The sequence below is a fragment of the Geotrypetes seraphini genome, chromosome 13, assembly GCF_902459505.1.
Source record: "Geotrypetes seraphini chromosome 13, aGeoSer1.1, whole genome shotgun sequence".
In the NCBI taxonomy this organism is placed as follows: domain Eukaryota; kingdom Metazoa; phylum Chordata; class Amphibia; order Gymnophiona; family Dermophiidae; genus Geotrypetes; species Geotrypetes seraphini.
The window spans coordinates 1,550,490-1,573,359 of NC_047096.1; the positions used below are offsets into that span (position 1 = coordinate 1,550,490).

Consider the following 22,870-nt stretch of genomic DNA (forward strand, 5'->3'; position numbering starts at 1 on the left):
ACATCTCTTCTGGAGTTATAGCATTCTTGTAGAAACCTTGTAGGGACTCATAGTTTGGTTCAATATATAGATTCAACAGGGAAGGCTCAACCAAGCCTGGCTGTATCCAACCAGCTGACTAAGTAAGGGGACAGTTACTTTCTCACAGGGGTGATACTGATGTTGGATTACTTTATTCATTAAATAAATGACATTATAATGGAAAAACCATGTCATGCTCGCATTTACTCAGGTTGCCTTTGTTCAATATTGCACTATGTTTACAGATCGGAAACTATTCAGTGTGACATATATGCAATAAAAGAGGAAATTGGGAGGGGCAAAATCCTTATGAACACCACAAGGAGGCGCTCTCTGGCATAATGCAAGTGTTGAGATGAGCACCCACTGATACTGTATTTTCTTAATTATAGAGCCTACAAACAAGCAAGAGACACACACAGGGGTGAGTACATATACAAGTATGTTGACGGATCCATATTTATACACAAGCACATGAAGACAGGTAGTGACTGCGAACACTTACGGTGTTAGGCATGGAGGCAGCAGGATCTGTGAATCCAAAAACATCGTCCAAACTCATGATCTGATCGATAACATCATCCATCTGCCAGAGAAAGTGGAGCACTGAATCAATGTGGCCAAAGCAAGTCTAGCCTCAGTCACTCCCCTCATCCAGCATTGCAAACAGCTCCTCTGCTGGCAGAGGCTGAGACTGCAGATCTGGGATCTCCTTATAGTCAGAAAAGCTGGACCATCCCCTGTGGTGTCTCCTGCTGGGTAGAGCTCTGATCCCTCCACATCTCCCAGTGCGGTGTTTCTCAACTCGATCCTGAAGTCCCCCCTTGCCAGTCAGGTTTTTGGGATATCCACAATGAATATGGAGGCAGTTTAAGCAAATCAAGTTTATGCATATTCATTGTGAATATCCTGAAAACCTGACTGGCATGAGAGGACTCCAGGACCGAGTTGAGAAACACTGTCTTACTGCACCTTCTGCTGGGAGAAAGTGGGACTGATCCCCCATCATGGACCTTTCAACTTCCTTTTTCAAGAAGCTGAAAGATGCCGTCCTAGGTCAGACGACCACCATTGAGCCCAGCATCCTGTCTCCAATGACAGCCAGTTAGAGGCCCATGAAAGAGAAACCTACTGCATTCCCAAAGCTGGAGACCTCTACGAATATCCAGTTACATAACAGTTAGTGGACTTGTCCTTTAGAAACCTACCTAAACCTTTTTTAAACTCTATTGTGATTCTAGAGTCCAATTTTGCCTTGACTGAAAAAATACTTTTTAGAATTGGTTTTAGATCCACTCCCTCTCGATATTCAGCCAGTGACAGTCAGCATTTTCCATCGCCAGCTAAATTAGCTCCCAATATTCAGTGCCAGGCCATGTTCATCAGCATTGAATACTGGGGGCTGAATGTGCCAGAGCTTATACGGGCCTGGCCAATATTTGCGTTGTAGTGCAAGCTGCTGCGGCAGCCATTTTGGAGCCGTGTGTGGTCCCGCCTCCCAACAACCACCATTGGACCATCAGGGATACAGGCGGATCTGAGGGCTTACCTGGATGGCAGGGGGGAGCATTCCAAAGGGGATCAGGGAACCATATTTAAAAATAAAAGAAAGTTATGTAGGTGACGGCACCTGCATAACCCGGGGCTCCTGCTGCCAGCGTTCCCCTGTTATGTCCACTTTTTGGTTGGGCAGTTTGTGGAGATATTCAGTGGCATTCTCTGGCCAAATGCCAGTAAATATCCCCCCTTAGGTGGCAGGAGGCGATTTAAATGGCCCAACGGAGCTTGTTGAAGTCCTGCCTCATGTGTAATGTGTTCTGACCTCTCGTTCGGGATTGGAGCAGATGTTCAGCATCGCCATTGGACTGTTGGGGGCGCTGTTACCCGCTGAGGAGGAGATGACATGGCTGCCACTCAGGCCTGGTGAAGAGATCGCAGCAGCTGGTGGATTCGTCGGAGGTCTCATGCAGTTAACCTGCGCTGCAAATTTATTGCCATATGTATCGGAGAAATAGTCCCGAAGTTTCTTGTCCAGAGACTGCTGCAGGTGATACGATGTAGGGTTCTCCAAGTGTGTCTGAACCTGAATCATGAACAGGAGAAATAATTAGAGGCAGAACTGCAAGCAGCAACTTTGGCCCCTTGGCTGCTCCTACCTGGGCATATGAGAAGCTCGTACCTGTGTTTTTGACTAATGATTCCTCTCATGCTCTGTCTAAACTCCACCCTAAACCACACCCTAGCCAGCAGATTAACCATCCCTCCTAACTGTAGCCCCCCACTCTGGCATCCTGTCTGTCTAGATCGTAAGCTCTTTCGAGCAGGGACTGTTTCCTCCTTCTTTGTGACTCTGTGCTATAGAAATAATTCATAGTACTAGTAACCCCTGCCTGAGGAGACTCTGTACAAGCCGTTTACAAAATGACTTCTAGAGTGAAAAATAAAATGTCTGCATCCGTGGCGGCTCAGGAGACTCCTGAATGGAAGAAATCAAGACTCACCTTTAAAACCTCCAAGGGCACTTGAGGAGGGGGCTGGAAGTTCACAGGAGTGCTGATGGCAGGAGAGGATGTGACCGGCAGCTGCTGTTGTTGGATATATTGCAGCTGTTGCATCTTCAGCCGTTCCCTTTGCTCCTCCTGCTGCACCTGCTCCCGCATTAACTGCATCCGCATACCGATACGAGACGCCATCGTGCTCCTGCTGCCTCTGGCCAAGCTCACTGCAAGGGGGCAGAGAGAAGAATGAAACTCTCATGCAACAAAAGATCCAGCAGGTTCTAGGTCTATGGGTCCAGTTTCAAGGAGGGTCCATGGATACAAAAAATACTCGTAAAGGGGCCTCAAAACTCTGGATCTAAACTAAACTAAAACTTACCTTTATATACCAGGTCATCAACCAGAGGAAGCTCAACACGGTTTTAACAATAATTAACAAAGATTTGCTCAAATTGGAAGGAGATTAATTTTCAAAATGTTTAGCAAATAGAAAAGTTTTAAAGATTTATGGAAGGATTGGAAAGGACTGGGACATCTCAAAATTAAAGAGAGTTCGTTCCATAATTGAGAAAATTTAAAAGTCTAATTCCTTTCCTAGAAGGGAGGAAAAGTTTAAATTGTTGAGAGCCTCTTGCATAAGACAATCTGTAAACGTTCCATAGAAGAGGAATAAAAATACCATATAAAATTTTGAAAATGATGCCTGTACTTTTAAACTGGATTCTGAGATGAACCGGGAGCCAATGGAGGCACAAAAGCAAAGGAGTCACATGGTGGAATTTGCTCTTCCCATAAATCAATTTTGCAGCGGTATTCTGAATCAATTGTAGCCATCCATTTCTCAGATTGTCGAATGCAGAGCTCTGGACCACTTGGCGTGGAATGACTCATATCCTTCTGCTATTTTTGGTTTTTAATTTTGGTGTTTTTTTTCTACACGGTTTGATGTAATTGGCCCGATTTTATCCTTTTTGTGTTTTGACTTGGGTTATGTGTTCTAGGAAAGGCAATCAATCGATTAAGTTTAATCCTAAATTCTAAAGAGCAGTCTTTGTGCTTCCATGGCATAAGTGCAAGTTCTTCTCTCACGCTTCATTCCTGCTCCCCTCTCAAACCCGATTCCTGCACCACAGCTGGTCCCCACTCTACCTGGGAATGGCACAGTTTAAAGGGTGAAGAACTTTCATGCACAAAAGAGGAAGATGCTAGGTTGCATTGGAAGAGGTATGGCCAGTAGGAAAAAGGAAGTATTGATGCCCCTGTATAAGACTTTGGTGAGACCTCATTTAGAATATTCAGTACAATTCTGGAGGCCACACCTTCAAAAAGATATAAAAAGGATGGAGTTGATCCAGAGGAAGGCTACTAAAATGGTGTGCGGTCTTCGTGATAAGGCATATGGGGACAGACTTAAAGATCTCAATATGTATACTTTGGAGGAAAGGCGGGAGAGGGGAGATATGATGGAGACGTTTAAATACATACATGATGTAAATGTGCATGAGTCGAGTCTCTTTCATTTGAAAGGAAGCTCTGGAATGAAAGGGCATAGGATGAAGTTAAGAGGTGATAGGCTCAGGAATAATCTAAGGAAATACTTTTTACAGAAAGGGTGATAGATGCATGGAATAGTCTCCCAGTAGAGATGGTGGAGACAAAGACTGTGTCCGAGTTCAAGAAAGCATGGGACAGGCACATGGGATCTCATAGGGAGATGAGGAGATAGTGGATGCTGCAGATAGGCAGACTGGATGGGCCATTTGGCCTTTATCTGCCATCATGTTTCTATGTTTCTATAACCATAAAGCCCTATGACCTCACAATGCAGTTATAAAGAGCCTTAGCCTATAGGAAGAGGAGATGCAAATGTTAAGAGCCTTAGCCAATAGGGAGAGGAGGAGATGGTCGATGCTGCAGATGGACCATTTGGCCTTTATCTGCCGTCATGTTTCTATAACCATAAAGCTCTATGACCTCACAATACAGGTATAAAGAGCCTTAGCCAATAGGAAGAGAAGATGCAAATATTAAGAGCCTTAGCCAATAGGGAGAGGAGGAGATAGTGGATGCTGTGGATGGGCCATTTGGCCTTTATCTGCCATCATGTTTCTAGAACCATAAAGCTCTATGACCTCACAATGCAGGTGTAAAGAGCCTTAGCCTATAGGAAGCAGAGATGCAATGTTAAGAGCCTTAGCCAATAGGGAGAGGAGGAGATGGTCGATGCTGCGGATGGACCACTTGGCCTTTATCTGCCATCATGTTTCTAGAACCATAAAGCTCTATGACCTCACAATGCAGGTGTAAAGAGCCTTAGCCTATAGGAAAACCTGACCAGGACCGAGTTGACAAACACTGCTCTAGAACCTGTTGTTATAAAAATTATTCCAATAATGGCTCATTTCCATTAGCTTGGTGAAATGAAACCTGCTCTAGAACCATTTGCCTCTAAATCTATTATCAACACATATCTCCTTGTACCTCCAGAATGTCCTTTCATACAGCCTCTTCCAGAAGCTGTGGAACTTGTTGCCAGAGGATGTGGTAATAGTAGTAAGCATAGCTGGGTTTAAGAAAGGGTTAGACAAGTTCCTGGAGGAAATGTCCATGGTCTGCCATTGAGGCAGACATGGGGGAAACCACTGCTTGCCCTGGGATGGGTAGCATGGATTGCTGCTACTATCTGGGTTTTTGCCAGGTACTTGTGACCTGGATTTGTCACTGTGGAAACAGGAGACCGGGCTAGATGGACCTCTGGTTTGACCCAGTATGGTTATTCTAATATCCATTCTCGACAAGATGAGTTCCAGAGCTCTCGCCTACGAAACACACTGACACATTCTGGTACCCACCACCTGCTCTGCACCATCGTCCTCACATTCAGGAAATGCATGAAGATTGTTCTGGTCACAGTCATGTGAAGTGAAGGTTATATTTCATTATAAAAACATTTCAAAGAGACAAAGAGGAAAGCCCAGGCTTGTGTGGGCTGTGGGGGAGGGTTGGTAAAAAAAACCAGGGCAACTGCAACAAGCTCAGTTCTGCTTCATGGATCTCTGCAAGTTCTGCTTTCGGTCTGAGTCAGGAGGCACCGAGGAGAGGAAGAGGAAAGTCTCCGGGGAAAAGAGAGCACAGAAATTCAGTCCTGCAAAGAAGGGTCTCTTGTAACACTGGACTTTAGTTGATTGAACTCGAAGTTTCTCTCTACAATTTTTCAGAAACATTAACTGCAGAAATGTAAGCCTGTCCCTATCAAGAGAAATCCCAAAGTTCCCAGAATTCTTTGCCATAAGAGTAAAATTCCAGCACTGTCAGAGCCCTTAACCGCCCTCACCCTGCAGAGAAGGAAGCAGAAATGTTGGGGAAAGTGCAGAGAAAGGGCAGGAGTCACCCAAAAAGCTGCATTCGGTGAACACACCCTAACCTCAAAGAGCTTTAGTTCTGCTTATCTACAGCAAATCTACTGCTTTATCTTGTTCCCCACTCCAGAGATCTACCAGAAGAGAAAGTACTAACTCTAGTAAAAGTCCTGGATGATGATTTTGCAGAAAGAACTAAAAACCTCCAACACAGCTGAAACACACGTTACAATACACAGACTTTGGCCTGAGATTGAGCAGTTCAGGGAGTTTTAAACTGGCTATAAAAAGACACTACATGAAAAATAATAGAAACCCACCCCCAGTAGTGTCATTCAACCCAATCCATTATATGAGGCAAGGTCTGGGGTCTGACATTATGCCAGAACTCCAATGTGACGTCAATATTTAGAAAGGGTTCCAGAGGTGATCTGGGAAATTACAGATGTTAGCGCTGGAGAAAACGGTAGAGACTATTATATAGAACAACATTCATATAGAGCATATAAAAAGGCGTGAAATAATGAGACCAAACCAACATGGATTTACTTAAGGTTAAATCACCAAACTTTTGGCTTTAAAAGTATTTCCCTGTAACTTCATCGAGTGTCCCCTAGTCTTTGTCATTTTTGACGGAGTGAAAAATCGATCCACTTGTACCTGTTCTACTCCACTCAGGATTTTCTAGACTTCAGTCCTATTTACTCTCAGCCATCTCTTTTCCAAACTGAAGAGCCCTAACGGTTTTAGGCTTTCCTCATACGAGAGGAGTTCCAGCCCCTTTACCATCTTGGTCGCTCTTCTTTGAACCTTTTCTAGTGCTGCTATATCTTTCTTGAGATAAAGAGACCAGAATTGAATGCAATACTCCAGATGAGGTCGCACCATGGAGTGATACAGGGACATTATAACATTCTTAGTCTCTTTTAAAAAATAATTCCTAGCATCCTGTTTGCTTTTTTGGCCACCACCGAACACTGGGCAGACGGTTTCATCATATTGTCTACAATGACACTTGGATCTTTTTCTTGCATGCTAACCCCCAAGGTAGACCCTAGCATCTGGTAACTGATTTGGGTTGTTTTTCCCAATGTGAATCGCTTTTCCTTTGTTCACAGTCTTGTCTCTCACGTTGCAAAATCAAAGATACAGAGGGGCCCTGAGTTCTCTGCAGCCAGACAGAGATACCAACCTCTGCCATCCTGCTCTGAAAGACCAGAAACCTTCCTGAGAGGCTTCGAGTGAGTGTCTGTGTGGCGAGTCTGGTGCTCCCTTCACTGCTCTGGCACCTCTCAGACATTTTGAAAGATGCAGTTTCCTGTTTTGAGCATTGACATCACTTTACATTTCATGGCTGACAGAGAGGAAGTTGGAGGAAGCCTCATTCATATGAGTTATTTCTCAGCTCAGCTTCCTCCTGTAGGGACAGGACCTCTCCTGGAATTCAGAGCAAGCAAAAAGCCAAACATGTCCCACAAGAAATGGCAACACCTCTACTACGAGCAGACATCACATCTCACAGCTGGCATTGATAAAACACCGAGCTTAGGTCCAATGTCTCAGGGATCACATTATAGTCAGAGTAAGAAGGAAAGAGAGACAATGCAGGCAGCATGAGAGAGAGCAATGGGAGCCCGAGCGAGAGCAAAAGATAAGGAAGGAAGCCAGAGAGAATGGGATCCAAGCCAAAGCGAGAGACAATGCAGGAAGCAAGAATGAGCGGAAAAGTGATGGAAGCCAGAGCAAGAAAGAAAGAGAGAGTGGGAGAGTGGGAGAATGGAAGAGACGAAGAAGGAAGTGGAACAGTCATAGGGGCCAAAGCAAGAGCAAAATTGATAGAAGGTAGAGGGAGCAAGATTAGGAAGTCACCTAGGGAGGCAGCTTCTTTTTTTTTTTTGGGGGGGGGAGGGGAGCAATGACCAGCTGCAGTCAAAGAAAAGCAATTAATTCTGATAAAAACTCAAAGAACCATCAATGAGTGCAGGAACGGGGTAGGGGTATTTTCAGAGACCCCATTTACCTGAGTAAACAACGTTGGGAATCTGCCCTTATTTTTGTGTGCGAAACATAGACATACACACACAATGTTTGGGGGAAGCAGACTAGGAGCCTGTAATTTAATGAGGGGGGGATAGATTCACCTAGGTTGCCCAGTACCACTGCACCATCCCTGGAAACAGTGATAGAAATTAGAGAGTATAAGAACAGACATACTGGGTCAGACCAATGGTCCATCAAGCCCAGTAGTCCATTCTCACGGTCGCCAATCCAGGTCCCTAGTACCTGGCCCAAACCCAAGGAGTAGCAACATTCCACATAGAATCTCAAAGAGTAGCAAGATTCCGGAACCCTAAATAGTAGAAACATTCCATGCGGATGCGGAATCCCCAAAGAGTAGCAACATTCCACATAGAATCTCAAAGAGCATCAAGATTCCAGAACCCCAAAGAGTAGCAACATTCCACATAGAATCTCAAAGAGCATCAAGATTCCAGAACCCCAAAGAGTAGCAACATTCCATGCGGATGCGGAATCCCCAAAGAGTAGCAACATTCCACATAGAATCTCAAAGAGTAGCAAGATTCCGGAACCCTAAATAGTAGAAACATTCCATGCGGATGCGGAATCCCCAAAGAGTAGCAACATTCCACATAGAATCTCAAAGAGCATCAAGATTCCAGAACCCCAAAGAGTAGCAACATTCCATGCGGATGCGGAATCCCCAAAGAGTAGCAACATTCCACATAGAATCTCAAAGAGTAGCAAGATTCCGGAACCCTAAATAGTAGAAACATTCCATGCGGATGCGGAATCCCCAAAGAGTAGCAACATTCCACATAGAATCTCAAAGAGCATCAAGATTCCAGAACCCCAAAGAGTAGCAACATTCCATGCGGAATCCCCAAAGAGTAGCAACATTCCACATAGAATCTCAAAGAGTAGCAAGATTCCAGTACCCTTAATAGTAGCAACATTCCAGAATCCCAAAGGGTAACAAAAGATTCTAGAACCCTAAAGAGCAGTAACATTCCATGCTACCGATCCAGGGCAAGCAGTGGCTTCTGCCATGTCTTTCTCACTAACAGACCATGGAGAGTGAAAGGATGGTGAGAGACAGGTGGAGAGGGAGAGTGATGAGAGTTGGGGGGGGGGGATGAGTGATTGGGACTTGTGTACTGCCATTTGTAGTTCTAAAACCACACTCCAAGTGGTTTACATACAGGTACTTCAAACATTTTCCCTCTCTGTCCCAGTGGGCAATGGTGGGATTAAGTGCCTTGAACAGGGTCACAGGGAGCAGTGCAGGGCTTGAACCCATGACCTCAGGGTGTTGAGGCCATAGCTCTAACCACCACGCCATGCTCTCCAGAGCTCACACATTCTTTAGGAAGAGAACTGCACAGGTCGGGACTCGTAGGGTCTGAGGTTGAGGACTGCGGAATGGGACGATTCAGTGTGGCCATTTCAGCACAGCTGCGATGAGATGTTCCGTGATGACTTGGCCCGTTCTGGAGAGAGGGAAGGGGGCATGATGAGTGCCAGAGAGAGAGAGGGAGAATGATAGAGGGTCGGTAATGGGAGCCAGAGAGGAAGAGTGAAAGGAAATGAAGGGAGAGGGACAGTGATGGGAGCTGGAGAGAGGAAGAGAGAAAGAGGGATGGGGAATGGAGGGAGAGGGATAGTGATGGGAGCTGGAGAAAGGAAGAGAGAAATAGGGATGGGGAATGGAGGGAGAGGGATAGTGATGGGAGCTGGAGAGAGGAAGAGAGAAAGAGGGATGGGGAGTGGAGGGAGAGAGACAGTGATGGGAGCTGGAGAGAGGAAAAGAGAAAGAGGGATGGGGAATGGAGGGAGAGGGATAATGATGGGAGCTGGAGAGAGGAAGAGAGAAAGAGGGATGGGGAGTGGAGGGAGAGAGACAGTGATGGGAGCTGGAGAGAGGAAAAGAGAAAGAGGGATGGGGAATGGAGGGAGAGGGATAATGATGGGAGCTGGAGAGAGGAAAAGAGAAAGAGGGATGGGGAATGGAGGGAGAGGGATAGTGATGGGAGCTGGAGAGAGGAAGAGAGAAAGAGGGATGGGGAATGGAGGGAGAGGGATAGTGATGGGAGCTGGAGAGAGGTAGAGAGAAAGAGGGATGGGGAGTGGAGGGAGAGGGACAGTGATGGGAGCTGGAGAGAGGAAGAGAGAAAGAGGGATGGGGAATGGAGGGAGAGAGACAGTGATGGGAGCTGGAGAGAGGAAGAGAGAAAGAGGGATGGGGAATGGAGGGAGAGGGATAGTGATGGGAGCTGGAGAGAGGAAGAGAGAAAGAGGGATGGGGAGTGGAGGGAGAGAGACAGTGATGGGAGCTGGAGAGAGGAAGAGAGAAAGAGGGATGGGGAATGGAGGGAGAGGGATAGTGATGGGAGCTGGAGAGAGGAAGAGAGAAAGAGGGATGGGGAATGGAGGGAGAGGGATAGTGATGGGAGCTGGAGAGAGGAAGAGAGAAAGAGGGATGGGGAGTGGAGGGAGAGGGACAGTGATGGGAGCTGGAGAGAGGAAGAGAGAAAGAGGGATGGGGAGTGGAGGGAGAGGGACAGTGATGGGAGCTGGAGAGAGGAAGAGAGAAAGAGGGATGGGGAATGGAGGGAGAGGGATAGTGATGGGAGCTGGAGAGAGGAAGAGAGAAAGAGGGATGGGGAATGGAGGGAGAAGGATAGTGATGGGAGCTGGAGAGAGGAAGAGAGAAAGAGGGATGGGGAGTGGAGTGGAGGGAGAGGGACAGTGATGGGAGCTAGAGAGAGAGGGATGGAGGACGAAGGGAGAGGGACAGTGATGAGTGCCAGAGAGAGAGAGAGGGATGGGACAGTGGTGAGTCCTGGAAGCTGCTCTGCAAAACTTGCTATTTGGGGAGGACGTTCTCAGGTCCCAAAAGCTTCTGCTAGGTCTCCGATTATGGAATTTCAGGGACTGTGTTTGCCAGGACAGAGAGACAGCGAGTGGCTCAGTGACTCACAAGCACCGTTTTTAGCTCAGGCATTTAACTACGGAGGGCAGGGTGAGAGATAAGGGGGGATGGGAGTTCAGTGTTTTGCCCTGTGGTACGAATGCCATTATAAAGTAAGGGGAGGGGGCTATTCACTGTCAGCCTTCCATTCTCCAATGCTCCAGGGAGGGGAGGGGGGCCTCAGTGTCTGGGACACAGGTATTGAGAGGTTGAGAGAATTATAACATAGGATGGCTGTGAATGTTAAGAACATAAGAATAGCTTTACTGGGTCAGACCAATGGTCCATCAAGCCCAGTTGCCCGTTCTCACGGTGGCCAGTGCCGGTCACTAGTACCTGGCCCAAACCCAAGGAGTAGCAACATTCCATGCTACCGATCCAGGGCAAGCAGTGGCTTCCCCCATGTCTTTCTCAATAACAGACTATGGGCTTTTCCTCCAGGAACTTGTCCAAACCTTTCTTACAACCAGACAAATATAATTATGAGTTTTTGTTACCCCTTATTTTTAATATATGTAATTTGCTTTGAAATATTATTATAAGCGCTTGCATCAAATTTTAAATAAACTTGATGCCTAGAATCTGGAATTCTTGGCCTTTTTACCTTCGTTCAGAGAAATCATTTGTAACGTTCAAGGCATCTCTTTGGCCTTTAGCTCTTCACTTCCTTCCTCCTGATGGCTACTTTTCTTCTGTGTGGGGCAGATTGAAATTCTTTGTTTCATCTTTTTCCCCAACCTTTTTCTTTTTATTGTAATCCCTGATCCCCTCTTTCTTTCCCCATGTTTTAAATTGTTTTCCTTTACGTTTTGTCTTTCACCTGTTCTTACCCTATTTAATTTTCAATTGTAAACTGTTTGGATTTGCTTTCTGGTTTTATATTTGTGGTATATTAAATAAATTGAACTTGAAGAAATCATATGTAACAGCTGCTAGGGTCTACCTTAGCTATGGATGTCATCGTAGACAATACACGGAAACTTTTTGCTCAATGTGCAATGGTGGCGAAAAAAGCAAATAAGATGCTAAGAATGATAAAAAGGGATCGTTACAAGACTAAGACTGTTCTAATGCCCCTGTATCGCTCCATGGAATATTGCGTTCAATTCTGGTTGCCTTCTCCAGTGGCATAGGGGCACCCGACCTCCCCTGCCGTGTGCAGGCCCCCTTCCCTTTCCACTTCCTGCCTACGTCATGTCAGTTACTCCTCTGATGTCAATTCCTAGGCCCAGGACCCAGAAGTGACATCAGAGAGAAGCGACACCAACACAGGCAGCAAGTTCGTAATGCTGCTCGCACAGGAAAAATTAAAGAGTACAAGGGAAGGGGCATCAGTGGGGGGGTTTGGGAAGAGGGGGGTGGAGAGGAGGAGAGGTGTCTGCGTCCAGGGCAGACAGCCCTCCCCCGCAACCTCCTTACTACGCCGAGGCCTTATCTCAAGAAAGATATAGCGGCACTAGAAAAGGTTCAAAGAAGAGCGACCAAGATGGTAAAGGGGATGGAACTCCTCTCGTATGAGGAAAGACTAAAACGGTTAGGGTTCTTCAGCTTGGAAAAGAGAAGGCTGAGGGAAGATAGGATTGAAGTCTACAAAATCCTGAGTGGAGTAGAATGGGTACAAGTGGATCGATTTTTCACTCCGTCAAAAATTACAAAGACTAGGGACCACTCGATGAAGTTACAGGGAAATACTTTTAAAACCAATAGGAGGAAAGTTTTTTTCAGTTAGAGAACAGTTAAGCTGTGGAACGCATTGCCAGAGGTTGTGGTAAGAACGGATAGCATAGATGGTTTTAAGAAAGGTTTGGACAAGTTCCTGGAGGAAAAGTCCATAGTCTGCTATTGAGAAAGACATGGGGGAAGCCACTGCTTGCTCTGGATCGGTAGCATGGAATGTTGCTACTCCTTGGGTTTTGGCCAGATAACTGTGACCTTGATTGGCCACTGTGAAGATGGGATACTGGGGTAGATCGACCCTTGGTCTGACCAAATAAGGCTATTCTTATGTACCTTATATTTTTGCTTTAGCCTGCATTTATAAGAACATAAGAGTACAAGTACCTGACAAGATCCCAAGTTTGTATTTTTTATAACCTTTTGTAAACCATATAGAACTACCTGGTTATGCAGTCTACAAATTGATTTATTGTATTGTATTGAGTAAAATAGATTTGATGCTGGAATAAGTAGTGGATTTTCCCAAGTCCATCTTAATAACTGTTTATGGAGTTTTGCTTTAGGAAATTATCCAAACCGGGGTTTTTTTTCCCCTTTTAAACCCTGCTAAGCTAACTGCTTTCACCACATTCTCCAGTAATGAATTCCAAAGTTAAATTAGAATTTTATATTTCTTGAATTCCTTCTTGACACTGGCTTAGTGTTTCCAGGACACCTGGGTTTTTTCTGAGCTATATTTTTGTGTGTGTGTTGGGGGGGGAGGGGGAAGATCCACAAATAAGAGAGGCTGGTAGCACCTTATCAGCTAATCAATGTATGAGACATAAGCTTTCAGGCACTAGTGGACACCTGGTCAGATGTGTGCTTTGTCCAGTGACCTGCCTTATTCTATAAAGTGCCACCAACTCTGTCAGTTTTGCTTCTCCAGACTAACACTGTGCCCCTTCCCCCTAAAAAAAAAGTTTCCAGCACCTTTGAGGGAGTATTTCTGGCAGTCTGTAGGTGGAATTGGAAAATAACGCCATTTGATTTGATTTTAAGTGCACACATCGTTAGTTTTCCCCTAAAACCTCAACCCACAAGAAGCAGGTGCAGAAAATTACAAAGTGAAGAGGTTTGTGTACACTGTCCCTTTCAAATGTAGTGTAAAGTCCGTGACTAAGAGGAACCTGTGGACTTTGTTCAAAGGCAAAGCATTTGAACACTGACCCCCAAAGAGTTACAAAGTTAAAGAGGGGAAGAGAGTGATGAAGTATGGACAGAAGATAGACAGATCAGTTTTTAGACCAGGAAATGAAAGACCTCGCTGCTATTTCTTCTCTTTCCCTCAGGATTATGCCGTTTATCAAGTTTACCAAGTTTATTAAGTATTTTGATTTATCGCCTATTCAAAATTCAAGGCGATGTACAAGTAAATAAAAAATTTTTGGTAACATACTTACAATTATTAAATTAAAAAATAATAATCTTATATATACATATTACAGTACATTTAGAGGGTATTTCTACAAATTATAATGAAACAAAAGGAAAATTATTTAATGGTTACATTCAGTATTAAAATCATTAATTCAGGGGAAAAACAATAGGAAGGGAGACGAAGACAATTGACCTATTTCCCTGATTTTCTCTCAGGTGGAAATGTGGGTTTTGCTCTGCAAACTGAGATGGGCTTTTTGGGTCCTCTGAAAGCCACAAGAGGCAGCAGGCTGGAAGTTTAAAAGGCAGATTGAGTCAGAGTAGGGGGAAAAGCCTGCTTAGTTTTTACTCCCAATTAGAGAATGACATGGGGACAAATTTGTCCCAGTCCTCACAGGAACTCAATTTCCCTGTCGCATCCCTACAAGTTTTGTTGCTGTCCCTGTCACATTCCTTAACCACACAAGCCTCAAATACTTAGGATTTTAAAGGGTTTGAGGCTTGTGCAGCTGAGGATGGAGCTTAGCCATTGGTGGAATGAGGCATTATGACATCACAATCTGAGCTCTGGAATGTTGCTACTTAGGATTTGAAAGTGTTTGAGGCTTGTGCGGATGAGGGCGGAGCTTAGCCATTGGTGGAATGAGGCATTATGACATCACAATCTCAGCTCTGGAATGTTGCTACTTATGATATTAAAGTGTTTGAGGCTTGTGCAGCTGAGGACGGAGCTTAGCCATTGGTGGAATGAGGCATTATGACATCACAATCTCAGCTCTGGAATGTTGCTACTTAGGATTTGAAAGTGTTTGAGGCTTGTGCGGATGAGGGCGGAGCTTAGCCATTGGTGGAATGAGGCATTATGACATCACAATCTCAGCTCTGGAATGTTGCTACTTATGATATTAAAGTGTTTGAGGCTTGTGCGGATGAGGGCGGAGCTTAACCATTGCTGGAATGAGGCATTATGACATCACAATCTGAGCTCTAGAATGTTGCTACTTAGGATTTGAAAGTGTTCGAGGCTTGTGCGGATGAGGGCGGAGCTTAGGCATTGGTGGAATGAGGCATTATGACATCACAATCTCAGCTCTAGAATGTTGCCACTTAGGATTATAAAGTGTTTGAGGCTTGTGCGGATGAGGGCGGAGCTTAACCATTGGTGGAATGAGGCATTATGACATCACAATCGGAGCTCATAGGGTTTGAAAGCGAGGATGGAGCTTAGGGGGGGAAATTCTCTCCTGCCAAGGCCTTGAAATGCTGGGGGTTCCTGCAGCCCCCGTTGCCAGCTGTCTCGCTCCCTCTTTCCCGCCTGTCTCTTTGCTAACGCTGGCACCTGTGCCCATGTGAAGCCCAGTTGCTTGCAAGAAAAGAGAGCCAGGGTTTGGGCTCAGAGTCCAGCATTTGCAAGTGAGATGCCAGTGCCCTCCCCAAGGGCATCTGAGAGTCAGGGTGAAGTCCCGTGAAGGGCAAGGCGGCCGGAGCCAGCCCGGCCCCGGTGCCATCTCTGCTCTGCCCCTTGCCCGCCTCGATGCCCTCGCCAGGGCTACTTACCCGCCGGGCCGAAGGTTCGGGGGAGGGGACGTCGCGGGCGCTGCCAGGTGCCCCCTGTCCCGGTCGCACTCCTCCGGCTGCCAGTGCCCGTCACTCGCGCGCTCCGCCCCCTCCCCCGCGCGGAGCATGCCGGGAACTGTAGTTTCGGCCGGAAAGAAGCTTCTGGCTTTGCATTTGGCCCCGGAGGCCGACCAATTTGCAGTTTGGGTTTTGGGTCCCCATTTTTCTGGGGTTTTCACTCCTGGCGCTCTGTGATGTCATAAAGCCCACTGTTACGTCATAGGACAGCTTTCCTGAAGTCTCTGGAGGGAAGGGGTTGCCTGGTGGTGCTGGGTCCAGGGGGGGGGGGTGAAAGGGTGCCTGCAGATTCGGCCACTACAACAAAATATACAGATATTTACCCATCAAAGCAAGCTCAAGGGCCTAAAACTGGCTCTAAAAGATTGAAGAACGCTCTCATCTGACTTTCTTGGATCGTGTATGATGTTTAGTCATTGAGCTATTCATATCACTGCTGCCTTATTGAGGGGGTGGAGATAAGGATTAGTTCTTGAGATATGGGATCGGGGTCCATCTAGGAGAACTTGGTGCAAGCTTTGAATAAGTGAAATCAAATATTGGTGTTTTGGAGACGTACAACAGAGGTTATAGAAGAGATTACATCTTGTAGCAAGGTGACATTTTTCCTTCATGAGAAAGCAAGGGGTTTGGTTAGAGTTGCAATTCACTACAGGGGAGAGCCTGCATTTTACAGACCCATCCAAAGATCCTTTGCTCAGGTTTCTAACGATGAAGCCACTGTAGCACTTCCTGTATGCTTTAATAATAAACTTTTATTGTTAAATACCGCCACACAGGATGAGGGATGGCAAAACCAAAATAAAAGCAGATAACTATGTTTCTAGAGATTATTATGATCTGTTTTGTAAAAGCTGTCTTAGGGCCATATTTCTGGAACTGGGTGTTGAAGAGAAAGAGGGAGAGCAAAGGGATAAGGACCAGGGAAGCCAGGGTTTAAATCCCACGGCTGGTTCTTGGGATCTTGGGCAAACTTTTCACAGTGTCACTGCTATGATCACATTCCCCTCTCCTCAAGGCCAAAGCCTGTCTCCCTATTTCCACACAGGATCCATATAAAATTCTGGTTTTGGTGCCCAAACCCTGGGTTATTTAGTTAATTTCCTTCTTTCTTACACACCCACTTGGCCTGATTGCTTTCCATAGATGCATTTGGACACGTCAAGGGATTCGGCCTTCTCTTATAGCATCCTGGACAAATGCATGCTGAAAACATACAAAGCTCAGAACCGTCGTCAAAATTCGGATGCTCGATATGACAGACTCTACCGTTTAATAGGCTCCTCCCCTCCCCCATGACATCATGCAGATCCTTCCTCAAACATTCCAGTTCCCCCCAGCTATCCTCCCTACCTCCTCTTCTCACACTGCCACCACTACATATAACGCTAGGCCTGATGAAACAATTTGTAAAGGCTTTGAAACGTGGACTTACCCTGGAAAAACTGAAGGCAGGAATTTTTGATGGTCCACAGACCAGACAACTTATAAATGACCCACATTTCATAGCATCTATGAATGAAATCGAATCCTGGGCCTGGTCTTCATTTGTTCTTGTTGTGAAAAACTCTTGAGGCTCCTTTTACAAAGCCACGCTAGGGCCTCAACGCAAGGATTAGCGTGCACTAAATTGCCACACGCGTTAGCCGCTACCGCCTCCTTTTGAACAGGCGGTAGATTTACGGCTAACGCGCGCTATAGCCCACGCTAATCCGGTGCGTGCTTTGTAAAAGGAAGCCTTGGGCAACAAGAAGGCAGAATTAGTAGAGGATCTGCTCTTTCATTTCCACTGGCTCGGCTGTAACATGAGTCACTCAGATGGCTTTCCAGAGAACCTTGGTGACTTAAGCGAAGAGCAAGGTGAAAGATTTCACCAAGACATAAAAACAATACCAAGAACATAAGAACATAAGCAGTGCCTCTGCTGGGTCAGACCAGAGGTCCATCGTGCCCAGCAGTCCGCTCTCGCGGCGGCCCAACAGGTCCAGTACCTGTGCAGTAATCCTCTATCTATACCCCTCTATCCCCTTTTCCAGTAGGTAATTGTCTAATCCTTTCTTAAACCCCATTACTGTACTCTGCCCTATCACGTCCTCTGGAAGCGCATTCCAGGTGTCCACCACACGTTGGGTAAAGAAGAACTTCCTAGCATTCGTTTTGAATCTGTCCCCTTCTATCTTTTCCGAGTGCCCTCTTGTTCTTTTATTTTTTGAAAGTTTGAAGAATCTGTCTCTCTCTACTTTCTCTATGCCCTTTATGATCTTGTAAGTTTCTATCAAATCCCCTCTAAGTCTCCTCTTCTCCAGAGAAAAGAGACCCAATTTCTCCAATCTCTCAGCGTATGAAAGGTTTTCCATACCTTTTATCAGACGTGTCGCTCTCCTCTGGACCCTCTCGAGTAACGCCATATCCTTCTTAAGATATGGTGACCAAAATTGGACGCAGTACTCCAGATGCGGCACACATGATGGCAGATCCCACTCGGAAGTCAAATGAATGGAAAGTTTGTATCATAAACTTGTGCTTTTGGTATGAAATAAGTAGATTTTCTTTTAATCTTTAAGCCGTTTCCTTCATGCTTACAAGATATTAATTTAAACCCTACATTAAAATATCCTGATGTTTTAATGGGCGAGCAGAGTGAAGACTGGTATATGGCACATGTTCAGTATCTCAAAAACTAGAGCTGATAGGAGAAAACTGGTGCCATATTTGGCCTCAGCAGGTCAAATTTACCCAGAAACAGGTCTAACGTTTGAGGCAGCAAAATGAGGGCTGGCCAGTGTAATTGAACATTTCCCAAGGTATCCAGGGCATAACTTAGACGGCCAGAGCTAAATCTATTTTAAAAATGTCTAAGTGCCAAAAAGGAACCCAAACTGACACACTCCCCCAGTGATCACTGACCCCTTCCCACCCCCCAAATCTGAATGAAACAGTATATATCTGTCTCTAGACTAGTAGCACCTGATATAGGGAAGGCAAGTAGAGCATCACTCAGGTGTCTTAAGTAGCCTGGGGGGTGGGCTAGTGAGCCGCAGAGAGGAGGAGCCAGGCCCATAAGCTACTCTTAAGCACTACATTTATGGTGGGAAGCGAGCCCTCCAAACCCCACCAAAACCCTACTATACTGGCATATAGGTACCACCTGCAGGAGGTGGATATTGTACATTTTGGGGGAGTTTTGGAGGGCTCACCATACATTAGAAGGGGGTTATGGTGAGATGTACTTATGTCACCCTTTATGTCTATGTGTCCCCTCCTATATCCAAATGATCTGGATTTGGATATTCTGAACTTGGATGATTTTGTGGTCACAAATGGCAACAAAAGTTAGGTATGCTAAGGTTGGATGTCCTGAAGGCCAAATCGGACATTTTTGAAAAAAGAAACTGGACGTGTAGCAGTTTTGGAAAATGGATGTTTCCCTGTTTCGACTTTTGGATGTTGGACTTAGACGTTCTATCAAAAATGCCCCTCAACAAACGTGGTAGATCTAAGGAGGAAGTGGTGTTGTCATGAGGACATAGCAGAGGGGGCTATGAAGACATTTATCTGGCAATCAATTAAGCTAAGGAGGTTTTTATAGTAGTTTGGGAGTTGGCAATGGTTTCGGTTAACTCGGGGGATTCAGAACCATGAATCATTAGCAACTGCAAAGCTATTGAAGCAAGAGTCTCTTCTCTTCCATCTCCTCTCAAATGGACTTGTATTTCTTCAGGGAGACTCTAAAGAGAAAAAAAAAAGCAGGAAGGGACTCGGGTCATCGTAGCGATGGCTGCTCTGTCTTCACTTGGGTACCCACCTCACCAGCCCCTCAGAGAGGCGAAGGCACAGGAGTGCCAGGATAAGCCACTTCCACTTCCGAGTCGTGGCAAAAGAGAATTCACCAACCACCCAAGCAGAAACTTCACTTCTCTCCTTTATACTGGTAACACTGCCTCCTCCCCCCCCTACTATTCCAGCCCCTAAACTTCCTTTCATCTTCATTCTGCTTCTAAGGGTCTTCATAGAGATAATTCTTTTTTAGGAATATCAAGTTTTATTTAAAACACTTATAGCCCAAACATCAAACACCTCTGCAGGTAACAGCAGCATATACACAATTAACATAACATAACAATGCACAATAACCTATAACCCCAAACCTAGGCCTAAAGCAATTAGTACCAAATTAATAGCCACCACTTTATGCATTACTCGGATTTGGAATAGCCAGTCGGAAAAAATATGCCTTCAGGCTTTTCTGAAACACCAGGAAGTCTGGAATTAGCTGAATGGAAGCTGGGAATAAATTCTTTATCAGCCTTTTCCTACTAAAAGCTCTGCACACTTGTCAGGATCTATTCATAAGAACATAAGCATGGCCTCTGCTGGGTCAGACCAGGGGTCCTTCGTGCCCGGCAGTCCGCTCCCGCGGCGGCCCTCCAGGTCCATGACCTGAAAGTGTTCCCTACCTAACCTAAAATATCCATACCCTATTCGCTCAATGTCCTGTAAGGTAAACCTGTAATCCCCTTCGCTTCCAGGAAGTCATCCAGTCCCTTTTTGAACCCCAGAATTGTACTCTGTCTTATCACCTCTCCAGTTACAAAGATAAGAGACTGGCTTGATAAGCAAAACAAACTTGGTATTGGAAGAGAAATTGTGTTATGGAAAATGTATAACCTTCAAATGTCCGAAACAGAGTCAAGTTAAAGGAAGATAAGCAGTCCATGATCTTCAGCAACAATGGGAGGGGGGGTCAGTGACCACTGGGGGAGTCATGCCGTAATCCCTCCATTGCTCATCTGGTCAGTTTGGGAAATGTTTTCATCAGATTTAGCCCCAAACATCGACATGGTGCCCCAGACGTTTTGTTAAGTTTCACCATCCCAGTCCTAAACAAGCCCAAAAAAAACCCTTAAGAAATTTAGAGAACCAAAGAGAATTACTGCAGAAACAATGTATATGATGCCAAGTCTTTATTTCCAAGCAATGAGTTCAAGGTGAATATATCAAACAAGGAGAAACCAGAAAAGATATTGGATATAGTAAAGCAACTGGTATCAATAATAAATGAGTCAATGAAATGCTTTACTAAGTCTTTATTTCAAACACAAGGTTGTTATAAAGTGGTACACCTTTGTAATGGTGGAACAGGGAAGGGACCCTGAACCACTTTATAACAACGTTGTGTTGGAATTAAAGACTTGGCATCATATACATTGTTTCTGCAGTAATTCTCTTTGGCTCTCTGGAAAGAAATTGACCAGAAAGACATCTAGAAAGCCTGTTGTGAGAATGTCCTCTTGGACGTTTTGACTAGTAAGATGTCCAAGTGCTGGTTTAAACTAAAACAAAATGAAACGAAACCTTAAGTTTGTCTACCACATCATCTCCATAAAGATAGAGCTCGGCACGGTTTACAGGTAATTCAATAAATGAGGGAAGGACATAATAAGAAATTAGAGGTTATGAAGAGGAGAGCTAGCTTTACATTTTAAATAAATAGCTTTAAGTTTTGGAGAAAAGCCAGGTTTTCAGATGCTTTCGGAATAATTGGAATGAGCCTAGGTTCAGCAGCGGGGCAGGGAGGTTGTTCCAAATCTCAGTGATTTTCCCTAATTTACCTGCATACATGACGCCTTTTAACAAGGGGAAAGATAGTTTGAGATGTTTATGCTGTCTTTTGGACATCTATCTTTTTTGAAAATGAGCCACATTATGTCATGACTAGATTCCTTAGAGAAGGAACATGGCAAGAATGAAGGGCAAAGAAGAATTGAAAGAGAAGCAACAGGATGGATTGATTCAATCACATCGATTTATGAATGCGCCATTGAGTAGTCTCCAGAGACAAACCGAAGATGGAGAAGAACTGACAAAAAAGTCTATCTAGGTGGTCACCCAGAGTCTTCCTTGACTTGATCCTCATTGATCAGCTCGTTCTTATGTGCTTTGGCCTGTTCTCGTTAGATGCAATTGTTCATTTCAATCTCAACGTAACTACCACCAAACGTTCCAGTCCTCAGGATGTCCAATGCCTTTCCTAACAGAATTTTATTCTAAGTGTTATTGGCATCTTAACCCAGTTTGGTGTCTTCAGCAAGAAAAAATTAGCAGTCAATCTCCTTATTCCGATTATGTATAAAATTATTAAAGGAAGAAAAAACTCGGAATTGTGAAACTCAATAATATTACAACAAACACTTTCACTGAAATGAAAAGATGTCACAAAAAAGAAGAAGAGAGCAGCACTGCTATAGTTTCCAAAGGGGAGTTACAAATGACTGGAGGAAAAAGCCTCAGATAGGAGCCCTTCCACCACCACAATGGTGGTCCAAGGTGGTCGGGCGTAACACCTCACTGGCAAAAAACCTCCAGACCGACTCCCCGTAGTAAAGAACTTAAAGCAGGGCGGCGGTGCAAAAAATAGAGGATGACAATCCACTTATCTAAATTAGTAGATTGGTACACCGACGATGGCCAGCGTTTCACTCATCTGCTGCCTCAGGGTGTAAAGAAATCCGATCAAAACTTAAGATAGGACGCAAACTGCATCTCAGGATCAAAAGATCGGATTTCTTTACACCCTGAGGCAGCAGATGAGTGAAACGCTGGCCATCGTCGGTGTACCGATCTACTAATTTAGATAAGTGGATTGTCATCCTCTATTTTTTGCACCGCCGCCCTGCTTTAAGTTCTTTACTACGGGGAGTCGGTCTGGAGGTTTTTTGCCAGTGAGGTGTTACGCCCGACCACCTTGGACCACCATTGTGGTGGTGGAAGGGCTCCTATCTGAGGCTTTTTCCTCCAGTCATTTGTAACTCCCCTTTGGAAACTATAGCAGTGCTGCTCTCTTCTTCTTTTTTGTGACATCTTAAAATTATTAAAGGGACATGAACTTAAACTCTATCATTGCACAACATCAGAAAAGGTTTACATGAGCGCGGAGTGTCCTAATGGTCATATTTTGAAAATAGAGGGAAGTGAGAATACACTGTCTTATACCTGGAGTGAATCCCACTTTTTGGCTAGGTCATTGTTTTCCTCTTCTTCTGTAGATTTTGCTGGTTATCATGAACAGGAAACAAAAAATGAAGCATACAGAGGCAGTAGGGGGGGGTTCAAATTGGTGCATTTAGAAGCAGATAAGAAGTTTGTTTCTTGGTTTACCCAATCACTTAGAAAGCTGGCATCAGATAACGGTTGGTGACACACATGAGTGTATTGTGTCTTTGTATAATGTATAGACCTTGGCAGTGGGTGGCAGGCACAGATGCCAGCAA

The 22,870-nt window shown here is 45.0% G+C and overlaps 1 protein-coding gene across 1 annotated transcript in view; it reads right to left on the reverse strand.

Moving 5' to 3' along the window:
- Positions 1–15,638, reverse strand: part of TFEB (transcription factor EB) — a 32,028-nt gene extending 16,390 nt beyond the window's left edge. The window contains exons 1-4 of the mRNA XM_033918389.1: positions 15,522–15,638; positions 2,523–2,743; positions 1,844–2,104; positions 527–607 (exon numbers count right to left, since the gene is read on the reverse strand). Coding sequence (XP_033774280.1) covers positions 527–607; positions 1,844–2,104; positions 2,523–2,714 — 534 coding nt within the window. The 5' untranslated portion in view covers positions 2,715–2,743; positions 15,522–15,638. The remainder of the gene's footprint in view (positions 1–526; positions 608–1,843; positions 2,105–2,522; positions 2,744–15,521) is intronic.
- Between the last annotated feature and the right edge of the window lie 7,232 nt (positions 15,639–22,870).